Source organism: Eucalyptus grandis, chromosome 9 (genome assembly GCF_016545825.1).
Source record: "Eucalyptus grandis isolate ANBG69807.140 chromosome 9, ASM1654582v1, whole genome shotgun sequence".
NCBI lineage: Eukaryota > Viridiplantae > Streptophyta > Magnoliopsida > Myrtales > Myrtaceae > Eucalyptus > Eucalyptus grandis.
Genome location: NC_052620.1, coordinates 36,190,630 through 36,203,324, shown reverse-complemented (window position 1 = coordinate 36,203,324; position 12,695 = coordinate 36,190,630). Strand labels below are relative to the sequence as shown.

Genomic DNA, 12,695 nt, shown 5'->3' with positions numbered 1-12,695 from the left:
GAAACACTCTAATTTCACGTGGTTTTCCCGATTGAGAAAGAGAAACCCCCAAAACGGGGCCGCTTAAAGTCGAAGTAACGAAAAGGAAAGACTGTTGCGCGTGGGGCCCGAACCATCGCCAACCAACCAGAAGATATTTTGGGCACACCCCTCTGCTCTCCAAATCCTATAAACCCCCCTCCCTCCCTCCCCTGCTTTTCCGCATCACACTCCAAAGCCTCCCCTGTTTTTTCCAGGCTCCCTCTCGCCCACCGTCTCCCAAGAAACTCCGTCTTCCCACGCCATCGCTCGCACGCCTGCACGCCCGCAGCATCAGCGCCCGATCTCGTTGCTCTTCTTCCGCCAGCCTTCGCCGCTCTCTCTCTCTCTCTCTCTCTCTCTCTCTCTCTCTCTCTCTCTGTGTCTTTGGAATTTGTGATGGGTCATTGTTATTCTAGAAGCGACGCTCATGGAATCCGATTCTGTTTTTTGGGTTGATCGGATTTGCCACTGAAATCCAATCCAAGATTCCGAATTTCGGTCTCCGTTTTTGTTCTTGACCAAATTTCGGATCTGGGTTTCGGTTTCCTCTCGATTCTCTTCCCCGCTCTGATTTCGACGTACATTTGATCCGAATCTTTCTTCTTTTCACCTTTTCTCGACCCGTCTGTACAAAGGAGGAATCCTTTTGCCTTTTTTTCCAAGCTTTACTTCGTTTCCTTAAGCTCGAGAGAGAGAGCGGAGCTGGTGATTCGATCGGGTTAGCGATGGCTGCGGCGAAGAACACCGGGAAATCGAGAAGGGGCGTTGATGAGAGCCAGAAGATGACGGAGTTGGAGACGGGCAAGGGAGACTATGAGTTCAGCTTGGAGAACCAGCAGTGGAGGCCTGTGTTTGGAGAAGCTTCCATGTCGGGTAGGCCTCTCAAGAAGATCCGGAGCCCGGAGAGGCAAGCGAGCTTCCAGTTATCATCGTCTTCTTCCACGCATCAGAATCAAACACCTTTCGCCATGCCTTCCTCTGTTCCTCCTACCTCAGCCTCGTCGGTCGGTCACTCTCCCATGGCTCCTTCGTCTTCGCACAACTCTCCGAGATTGATCTTTCCTTTTGCTCTGGAGGGAGCCCAACATCACGGGCAGTTCCAGCAACAGCTCGGGACCGTGCCGTATCACGCGTTTCGGCCGGCGCTCCAGCTCCAACCTCCGCAAAACCAGGGGCAGCAGCAGCAGCAGCAGCAGATGATATCTTTCACCTCGCAACAGCAGCAGCAGCAGCAGCAGCAGCTAAGCCTTAATCAGCCGCTGTATAATTTCGCAGGTGACTTGTCCCCATTGCAGCACCCCCAGCAGAGGCTGCTGCAGTACTGGAGTGACGCGCTGAATCTCAGCCCGAGGGGGAGGATGATGATGATGAATCGGTTGGGGCCCGACGGCAGGCCGATCTTCCGGCCTCCGCAGCCGATAAACACCACGAAGCTCTATCGTGGAGTGAGGCAGCGGCATTGGGGCAAGTGGGTTGCAGAGATTCGCTTGCCGAGGAACCGAACCCGACTCTGGCTCGGAACCTTCGACACAGCCGAGGATGCAGCCCTGGCCTATGACCGCGAGGCGTTCAAGCTACGAGGGGAGAATGCCAGGCTCAATTTCCCCGAGCTTTTCCTCAACAAGGACAAGGCTGAGGAATCCGCTGGTCCAAGCTCGTCATCTTCGTCACCCCCCAAGGATGAAAACGTGATCACTCGCCAATACATGAAGACTTCTCCGCAAGCTTCAGAAGATCCCACCCAGCAGGACTCGTCCATGGAGCTGATGACCTCGCCGCCTCAGGAAACCAATCCCGATGGGGATTCGGGAATAGGATCGAGCGAGGCCACGGCAAGTGAAGCGGTTCAAGGGGTGGCAGGAAGTAGCATTGCAGGGGAAGGAGGCTCGGTCTCGCAGGAGATGGTGTGGAGGGAAATGGCGGAGGCTTGGTGCAATGCGATGCCGGCCGGCTGGGGACCGGGCAGTCCAGTATGGGATGATTTGGATGCAAGCAGCAATATTCTGCTGCCATCACACCTTCCTTTCGGCCATGGGAACGAGCAGGAGTTCGACGAGAATAATGTCCGGAGGCAGCAGGAAAATTTCTGTGCCGCTTCATCATCGTCGTCAAGCTCTTGCCCTATGAAACCCTTCTTTTGGAAGGATCAAGATTGAGGTTTCATCAGCATTTCCACAAGAATCTCTGTCTCTGTCTCTGTCTCTGTCTCTCTCTCTCTCTCTCTGAAAAGTTCTTCCTTGGGTCCATTTCGCAAAATCACCTCATTTTGCTCAAAGGGTTGAAGATTTTTCTGAAACCAACCTTCTGATTTTTCAAAAATTCCTGTCTTTTTTAATCATCCACACAATTTGGTCCCAAAAGACATTGTCCTCAGGCTCAGAAACTCTTCTTGCTGGTTGCAGATATTCCAAAAAGCAACCCAGCACATTTTTCTTTTTTTCAAGAAAACTTCCGAAGCTTCCTCATTTCATCATCTCCCTTTTTATCCCTTTCCCTGGTTTAGATGCTGAGAACCTTCCAGATTCGTCTCCATCTACGGATGTGACCCTCCTTGAATTCCCAGATGAACAGGGGCTGCATATTTTTTACAAGCCTTGCCTTTCTACTGAGAGGAGTGGGACAAAAAAGAAGGCCATTCGATCCCCGGTAGTTGTCACAGCAGTTTGTCCATGTGGGGGGTTGTGACTTGTGGATTTTACATGCTATTTGTCTTTTAGTCTGTATCTGGTACCTAGCCTTATGATATTCGGGTTGGTAGTAGCTGTAGCCTGTAAATCACAATTTCCATGGTGGGCCTGCATTGAAGGAGACGGTTTTGTGATCTCCTTCTCAATTGGTCCGTCCATCACCAGCGATGTTTTTGTGCTGTGATGGAGTCATTGTAGCCTTTTGTGATTATATCTCATATCATTGATAGACAATTGATGGATCGATTGTATCAGAACACCGTCATTGTTTGTTGCTCCATTCTGCTACCTCTAACGAGCAATGCTTATTATCGCCATGGTGCTTCTAAGGGATGTCGTTTATAATCGGACATTGCGTTCAAATTCCTACTAATAGTACAGAGCCTAAAAAACGAGCAGCATAATACTTTCACATGCTTATAATCATTGTCGCTCTAGGACATTCATTTAGAACGAAGAAATGTTACTGTTAGATACATTAAGACTGATCTACAAATGACACAATTATGTGAAGGAGACTTAGCATTGTCTAGATAGGTTGCAGTAAGGCCCACCTAATATGCAATAATCTCCTAGTAGTATCTTACAGCCATTTCTTCTATCTACTGCTGAATTTCCCAAAAGAACATTAGATTCTTCATAATGTTCTAGGAGGATTACTCTGATTGCGTAGAATTTTGCCATGTTGTAAGATACGTCATCGTGGCAGCATATCCCGTGAGATTTAAAGCAGTGCGAAGATAACCCCGCTTTATGCTCCATGCAATAGCCATGGAAATTGCCAACACCTTACTCTAGGAATCTGGCAGTGGTGGTGAGCTGAAACTGAAAGTTTCCCACTTTTCTTTCCCCTTCCAAGAAGAGAGATCTCCACTAAAGAAACCCACCAATTCAGGAATATTCTGTGACATCTGCGACCTGAGAATTCTATAAAACCGAGGGAGCCTAACGTAACAACCACCGGAAAGAGTATGAATTAAGTACTGTATAGAGACCTTGGAGATAGGTCACTGACAGGGAAGTGATAGAGAAAGGTGGGACCGGAGGCCGCCGGCCCATGACATCATGCACATTTCTTATTTGTGACGGCACGATAACGATGAACTCCCCATAGAAAATGATATTGCTACAAAATGATGAAGAGAGTCGATTAGAATAAGCCGAATAAAGTAAGGTTATGCGTAGGGGATGGATTCAATAAAAAAAACTGGAAATATCTTGGAATGATGGCGGGGCAACTCCGGATTAGCGTGTGTGCAAGTGATGCTTCAGTTTAAAATAAATCCTACACAGAAGTCAGAATGTGGTTTCCTTCTTGGTTTATGCTTTGTTAGTTGACAATGAACAAAAAGAAAGTTGACTAGATGGGCCAATACAGTCTGCCTTCACAATCAAATTGCCTAGTAATGGACAACTCCCGACTTGGTGGAGGGTCATTAACTCAAACTGAACACATCAGCACACATCACGCGAATAATATATTCTCCTGCGAATTTTGGCTTCGCTCATGGAGAATCCAACAATACAATCATGGGGGAAGAACCAGGAAACTCCACACCTAGACGAGGTTGAATATTTAGTATAGTTTGATGCATACTGGGAAATTAAAAGAGTAGAGGATAGGCGATTTTTTCCACGCCGAGTGCGAATATGTACCCCACAAATTGTCCAAAAAACAATCACAGCAGAACACCCAAGTGGGACTAGTTAATCTTTGGACATATCCAACATCACCTAAGGGCTTCGTCATGACCTACAAGTGTTTCAGATAGTTTTGATCAATAACAAGTATTGTTCAATCATTGGGTGCGAACTTACTATTAAACAGCAGCAGCATGATATGTTTCAGATAGTTTTGATCTAACTAGTATTGTTCAATCATTGGGTGCGAACTTACTATTAAACAGCAGCACCATAATAATTTTCATTTTCCGAGCCAGACTTTCCTCGTTCACCCTCAAAGAGTTGATCTACCTAATGGCTTTGACAAAGATGGAAGAGATTTTTGAGTTGGAAAGAAGTGAAGTTCTTGTGTCTTCACGTGATTGAGTAATTCCACCAAGATCACCCACTCCATTATCTGTATTACTGTGCAAGATTGTGTCATTGTGAATATAACAGCACATCATACAGCCTGCTCTAGCATTAGCATTCGCCCAATCTCCAACTGCTACACCACAGAAACTTGAATCTCCATCCTGAAGCGTCATAATGCCAAAAACACTCCCTGAAGCCACCCTCATTCAACTCTTGCCTACCCAACATCCCTCCTCTATAAGCCTCGTCTTCGTTTGGTTCTCTCAATGAAATTGGGCCTACATGAGCATCACAAAGTATACCAAATACAAAATTAAGCTCAGTCGATCATTGCAAATCTACTTTCGTTACAGATGCAGCCATTCAGTCATTCCGATCTATTTAAGTTGTTCTATTCAAGTCATACTCTGCAATGATGGAAGACCAATCATTTCAAGTTTTCAAGGAGGTAAAAAAGCAACAGTTTACACTACGAATCTGGGTTAAGAAAAAGAAACGGAAAAAGAAGAAGACATCAAAACCAGTAGATGACCTTGGTGAACGCACAATAAGCAAGAGCGAATGTCCTTAAATTCTCTGGGCATTATTTTGAATAAACAAGGCGACATGTTACAATCTTCCAAGAAAAAATGTATCTCAAATAATGTAAAACTAGCAACTCAGCAGTTACTTGATAAAAGCTGAATCTACCACAAGGCACAACCGAGGCTAATTATCTCTCACGACTTATCTCACGACTTACTCATAAAGGCCAAATCTACCACATGGCTATCAACATGTCTCAGTTGGGATTCAAGTTCAACCACAAAAACTTGAGCTTGAGCAGCTCATTTGGTTTTGCTAATAAAAAAATTCTTTAATGCAATAGAGCCGTAATATCTATTAAACTGGTTGGTTTAAGTAATGTATTACCTATTGCACACTGTTGGGTTCTATGAGTGACATATCTAACGGGGAGGGAATACCATTAGAATTTCCAAATGGCCCCTAAAATCAATGTAGAAGTAATATAATAATTATCATTTTAATCATCAGTAATAATTTATGAATTTAATACCCCATATATATAATTATTTATAGAATACATCATATTAATTGTTCATCTAAATTTTAACAACTCATTCATGATTCTAATAAAAAGTTAAGCACATAACATGTGATAATATAAAATAAATGCCATACCTTCGACAGCTATTCATGAGCTTATTTCTCCATATATATTATCAGGATATCCTATTTAACATTTAAATTATCATTTATTATTTAATGACTAATTTACAATTATAATTTAAGTTTAATCATTTAAACTACAATAATAGTTAGATGAATTTTTTTGTCACATAATTAACAGTATGATTGAAAAAATATTATATAACAGTTTGAGCAATAGATTAACATAGTTTTTTGGTTATGAAAATTTAGATAGTCATATAGAATAGTAACCCTAGAAGCAACTGCGAATTATTACATAATGGATTTTTCAAGGCAACAAAAATTATGTATAGTCAAGATGGCTAAAATATTGCTACATTGATTATTTACTTATAACCTATTAATCATATGATATGTGAATTGTAAGTCATGTCATCAGCATATACACAATATAAATTATGAATGATAATCTAACATTAATAGAGAGTGGAAAAACAGTGACTATGATATTTTAGTAATAGCTATTACAGGACGTAATAGCCATTCAGCAAAATGTGCCAAAGTTCTCTGCTGCAATACATGGCTTTACTGCCAAATTCTTTTTCTCCCTGTTGTCCCCAAGAGTTTCCATCTAAACCCCCTCTACTCCACCCTCGCTCAACAGGCAAGCCATCGCCTCGTCCACCCATGTATGTAGAACAGTAATATATACAGAGGTAGCCAACATATATCCCCCTCTTGGCTTATTCAAACGGCATAGATGAAATCACCACCTTTAATTACTCTCTGCCAAAATCCCTTCAACAGCTACTTCCACACACATGGCAATCAATATAAGCCATCTTTGTACTTGTTCCTGACATCCTCAGTCTCTCAACAGTCAGATTTACACGAGAAGAGTATTACCATTAATATATAATTATAAATAAACAGAACGCAAGGCAGCATTCATTTCATGTGCATAGAATAGATATTCCAGGCCTGGTGGTTCCTACCATAAAGTATCATAAAAGACCAAGAATCCCCGATTTATCTCTTTGCCATTCTATTCAACAACTACCCACAAAGGTCAGCAAACAATAAAAATCAACATGATCTACATCTTTCTTTGTTTTTCCTGTCACTTGAATCCAAGATTATTGTTCCTAACAGGCTTGTGCACTTCCATGTGACCCTATCCTCCCCCAATATCCTAAAACCTAATGGAAAATACATAGATATAAGACAATAGAGATATTCTATCAGTAAAGGTGCCATGATCCAATTTCCATATTGCAGCAGCAGGAATAGAGGCCAAATTAGTTTAAGATGGATGAGATCATGGAGATGTCAAAACAGAAGCATGAGCAGAGAAGAGGCGGTACCTAGAAGCACTTTATGCCTTGACATTAGATTTCATAGTGAGCAAGTTTCTGACTACAGGGAAAAATTCTCCTCCTTATGGTGCGGATCTACTTTCAAGAATAAAACCAGTGATGAAAAGATATCTGTAAACTAAGGCAATGTGAGCTGAAGATGACCTAACCTCTAAATTGTCTTTAAAATTCATTAAGTAGAAATTTAACTAAAGATTGATTTGGTTGATGAATCTTCAATGGAATAAAGTTGCATACAAACCTGTCTAATTTATTGTGCTACAGGTACTTCTTTCTTTTTTGTTTTACATTAGCTCTGTACAATATCTCAAATCAATCCCTAAAACAGACTGCTTATCCTCACTTTTTCCAGGAAAAATTAATCAGCGAGTTGAGAATGATAGTTCCAGTCAGATGGGTCCAAAATTTCAACCTAGTCAAAAAGATGCTCAGTTGCTCACTATGTTTCCTAAAGCAAAAAACTGATGACCAGCATGAAGAACATACAGCTGGTAAAAAGAAATTGTATAGGTAAAATCCATCTCTTCACAGCCATAAGTCTACATCTAATACATCAAATTATCTTGTCTCACTTTAGTGAAGCCTGTCCAGCTTCATCAGCACACCAAGAGTCCACACAAGCAAGATGGGGCTCATATTAACCTAAAGAGATTTAAGTCAGGAGAAGTCATGGGCAAATCTTGGCTATGAAGATATCATTTTACTTTTTTCACTTAAAAGAAGAGGAGGTTCCCAGGCAAACTTCCGACCAAAAAAAAAAAAAAAAACTATGCCTTTTCCTTCATAAGAAGACACGGGCACAAGTGTGTGATGGCATTACAGCTGAACTTTTTCTCACTAAGCGGATCAGCTATAAAAATCATAGAGTGCCCTCGTGCCTTGTTGTACAGTGTCATATTCTCTTCGGGATCTCTTATCTCCATAACCCTTTGAAAAGTAGCATCTTTAAGGAATGTGATGAAGGCTGTCAGATAGTGCTAACTTAGGGTGTACGATGTCATATTCAAGATCTCGATCTCCATAACCCTTTGAAAAGTAGCGTCTTAAGGAATGTAATGAAGGGTGTCAGAGAGTGCTAACTTAGGTCTCCTCTACATCTATTATGCATTCATTCTGATATATGAAAATCCTTCGGCAATAACCTGAAAGTCCAACCAAACTTCAAGTTAAAAATTCAAACGTGGCATGTATGATTTTCCCTCTGCCAAAATTGTCGCTTAGATTCTTTTCATACAAAGAAAAGCCTCTAAATGTCTTCCTTTGCTCCTCTGCTGTAGTCTATTAAGGTAAGAGTTTTCCAAGAACAGAGCTCATATCCAACATAAACATAAGTAGTTAAATTTAAAATGCAAATTCACACGAAATAAGTTTCTCAGCCAATTTCCATTCGATGCAGCTCTCCGAGAGAGCAATTATTGAAAATGACAATAAAAGATCATAGAAATGTCACAGACAACAAACCAACATATAGTTGGCAACACATGACAATTAAACTATGAAATCTAACATGTCTTGTCATTCAACGGATCCAGATTCCAGACAACATTCGCTTACAATTTCTAATAAATAGGATTAGAAAAGGAGCAAAACAGCAAGTTTCTGACTAAGTAAGTGCTTAATGTACCAGCAGAGTTCAATACAATACAACTAGAGGAGCAAGGCAACATGACAATCTTACAGGAACTACTGTTTGCTATTCTCAGCCTCCTCTTTCCCAAGAGCTACCACCACTTTCTTCAAGATGGCTTCAGTTGGTTGGTGAGAATTCTCCACTGCCTTTGAAATTACTTGCCATTTCTCACCATATTTGGGTTCCGCAGCAACACATCTCATCAATACGTCTTTCTGGGTATCCTCTGTCCCATGTTGAAGTTCAAACTTGTAATACAATGCCCAAAAATCCCCAACATCAGGCTTAAGGGTTACAGCCCTATTCAGCCAGGTTCTAGCTTTGTCCACTTTCCTATCATGCCAGAACAATTTTGCAAGCGCAACAAAAACATGCGGGTCATTATTACATTTCTTAAAAGCATCCGCAGTCTTGGTTTTGCGTTGGGGACGAGGAGCCATCTCAATTGATGCGGCCCAGAGAATGCCACTGGTGGGACACTCTTGCAATGCCTTTGCCATCAATATATCAGCTTCCTTCTTATTTCCATGTCTAGATTCAGCACGAATGGCAGCGAGCCAGAGCTCATCCTTTGCAGGATTCTTCTTCCTGGCTAATGTAAGAACTGCACGAGCTTTGCTTAGCCCATTTGTCATCTCCTCTAGTTTAGCTAGAGAAATCCACAGAGGTATACAACTAGAACAGTGCTTCAATCCTGATTCATAAACTTCCTTAGCCTGTTCTAAGTGACCAAGTCGTTCTTCAAGCTGGCCTAGCATCAGCCACAGCTTAAAGAATGAGGGGAAGCGCTTCAACCCTTCATCTAGCAACCTCCTCTCTTCTTCAGTGTTGCCCATTTCTCTTTCAACGATGGCAGACTTCATCCACACTCTCTCTGTCCCTCCCCTTTCTCGTGCCTTAGCAAGTAGCATTCTTGCTCGCTCAGGCTCATGGTTCTCAAATTCAAGCTTGAAGGCCGCTAACCAGATCTCTTCAGAATTAGGAATAGCAGCATAAGCTTCTTGAAGAATTGCTCGGGCAGCTGGCACATCTCCGGCAAGCCACTTCTCCTTAGCACCCATGAGCCACAAAACTTCAGCCTGTGGCCTGTATGTGACAGCTTTGCGGAGTAAAGCATCCAGAGATTCTTTCGTTCCATGACTCTTTTCAAGCTGTGCTGCTTTGAGCCAAATGCTCTTCTTCGTCAAGAACACTGTGAGAGCATGAGCATATATAGCTCTAGCAGTCTCAATGGAACCTCTTTTCTTGCACTCCTCAGCATCAGCGACCCATGTCCTCTTCCTATCCTCTTCTTCCACCCCAATCCCAATTGTATTGTGAATAATTGCCTGGCATGTCGTGACAGACCCAGCCCTCTCGGCAGCCTCAGCCTCCTTCATCCAAAGCTCCCTATCAATCACCACACCCTCCCTCTGTAAAGCCCTAATACCTCTCTCAATGATCTTTCCAACCATGGAAGTATTGCCATTAGCTTCTTCCAACTTTGCTGCAGTGATCCAAATCGCAGGCTCTTTGGACAACCTTTCTCTTGCCCTATTAAGCACCTTCTTTGCATTATCATAAGTCTCCAACCTAGCCAGCGCAAGCCACAGCTCAACGTGCAATGGGCAAGACTCCACTGCCCTGTGAAGCAATATCCTCGCATTTTCCTCGTTTGAGAGTTCTACAAGGGCCTTCCACAACCTAACTGAGTCAGGGATATGTTCTAACCCTTTCCTCAACACCCTACTCTTATTCAGTTCATCATGCTCCAATTTCGCAGCCTGCATCCACAACTTAACAGAAGTCGGAATTGACTTAACTCCTTTAGCAATCACTGCCTTCGCCTCATCAGGGCTCGAAAGCCGGCACGCCTCAATCCACACATCCTCATTTTTGGGACATTCCTCACACCCTTTCTGTATCAATTGCCTGGCAGCCTGAATCTTCCCCGCCACCTCCTCTAGCCTCGCAGCCGCAATCCAACCCGGTGGGTGTTTCGGGTTTGTCTGCGTAACACTCTTGAGCAATAACCTCGCCTTCTTTATATCAGATATCTCAGCATCACTAGTAATCTTCATGCTCTTTAAATCAGTCAAGTACCCCTTCGGATCGACAACAGTTAAACCCGACACAGAATCAGACAACCTATCTAGCTTTAAAGACAGAACGGTACCTCTTCCTTCACCCACTGCGGTCAAATCAGTTACTGGCGTCTGAGACCAAGGTGTCTCAGTCCCTCCTGCCGCTCTACTCTTAGGGTCCAAAGCCGTAACATGCTCCTGCTCTTGTCTGGCCTTCTCCAACAAAGTGTCGGGCACAGGTACGAAGCTCTCAAACCGCTTCTTCTTGTTCCTCAACGAATAATCCCCAATTTCGGGTATGCTGTCCCACTCCTGAGTAGACATGGTATGCAACTTCCTCTTCAAATCCGCAAATTGCTCGGTAATCTTCGGATTCGAGGCGCGATACTTCTCAATCTCCTGCTTCAACCTCGCCTCCCTCCTATCCTTCCTCCGCGAATCCATCCGCTTGTCGATCGCTTCCCAAACCGCATCCGCCTCCTTGTCGTCCTCATCATACTCCGCGGAAGCGAAAAGCCCCACATCATTTCCTTCGAACTCATCAAACTTCTGGTTCTCGTCGTACCCCTTATCCTCCCCCTCATCATCCTCCTCATCCTCCCCAGGCTTCCCCCTCCCGCGGCCGGCCCCGGGAGCGCCCCCGGCCGCGGCCCCGCCGATGGTGGTGGTGGACCGGTCGGGCAGGTCGGGGGCGGCGCGGGCGGGCCCGATGTCGGACCGGGTGGTGAACCCGGTGGCGCCACGGCCGAGGCCGGCGACGTAGTTGGGGGCGGCTTCGAGTTGAGGAAGTCGAGGCGGGGGCGGGTGGGGGACGCCGGGGCCTGCATGCCGCCGAGCAAGGGGACGTGGAGGGCGAGGGTGGAGCCCGGCGCGACGCCGAACCGGCAGAGCGGGAGGGAGTCGTCGGCGGCGGCGGCGGCGGCGCCGACTGGGAGGAGGCGGGGGCTGGAGGAGGAGATGAGGCGCTGGAGGGGGCGGGGATGCGGGACTTCTCGTGGATCGACTGCTTGAGATCGCGGAGGGTGGCGGTGCTAGGGTTCAGGTCGAGGCACAGGGTCTTGCCGTCGGGGGTGAGGACGAACACCATCGTCGGAGCTCCTTGAAGCTAGAGAGAGAGAGAGAGAGAGGAGGGAGGTGACGATAGTCGCGGCTTTCGTCGGAGCGGTCTGAGAAGTAGGACTCGACTTCCTGGCGTCGAGGCGGTGGGTCTTGATGGGCTTGGGCCTACTAGGCCCGTATTTCCATTTGGGCCGGTTTGAGTGGGCTTGTAACGGCTCTCCATTAATTTGCCCTTACGACTATTGTACTTAATCACTCTGTTTGGTAACCATCCAAATAAGGCCAAATTCTGATTTTTTTTTTTTCCAGAATCAGTTTAGGTCCAGAATTGCGTTTGGTAAAAATTTTTATCCCGGGAACAGATTGAGACTAGACTCAAGAATAAAAAAAATGTGATTTTTGTTCGAGAATCAAAATTGAGAATCAAAACTCTTCTTCTTCTCTTTCTTCTTCTTCATCGATCGCTATCTCACGATCGCCGCCTGCCGCCGCCTGCATGCCGCCACCGATCACCAACAATCGGTCCGGCGAGCTCACTGGACCTCGCCTTGGGCGAGCTCGCCGAGGTAAGCCCAACCACCGGCGACTCGCCCTCGCCGCCGATCCGCGAGGCCGCTCAGCCACCGGGCGAGGCTCGGCCGCTAAGAGCTCGGCAACGCTCTAGTGAGGT

General features: G+C 44.9%; 2 protein-coding genes across 2 annotated transcripts; one reads left to right on the top strand and one right to left on the bottom strand.

Annotated features, from left to right (window-relative positions):
• The first annotated feature begins 208 nt into the window (after positions 1-208).
• On the top strand, positions 209-2,950 carry LOC104424887 (ethylene-responsive transcription factor ERF054). The gene has a single exon (XM_010037416.3). It carries the CDS (start codon positions 747-749, stop codon positions 2,175-2,177), a length of 1,431 nt encoding a protein of 476 aa, XP_010035718.2. The 5' UTR covers positions 209-746; the 3' UTR covers positions 2,178-2,950.
• Positions 2,951-4,387: 1,437 nt separating this feature from the next.
• Positions 4,388-12,110, bottom strand: LOC104424888 (protein STABILIZED1). Its single transcript, XM_010037417.3, is given in 4 exon segments — positions 4,388-5,023; positions 8,952-11,733; positions 11,736-11,939; positions 11,942-12,110. Coding segments are annotated over 3 exon segments (3,093 nt in total). The 5' UTR covers positions 12,054-12,110; the 3' UTR covers positions 4,388-5,023; positions 8,952-8,956.
• Positions 12,111-12,695: the final 585 nt, after the last annotated feature.

Excerpts from the sequence above, each read along its gene's own strand:
- LOC104424887 (XM_010037416.3), top strand. The coding sequence starts at position 747 with ATGGCTGCGGCGAAGAACACCGGGAAATCGAGAAGGGGCGTTGATGAG.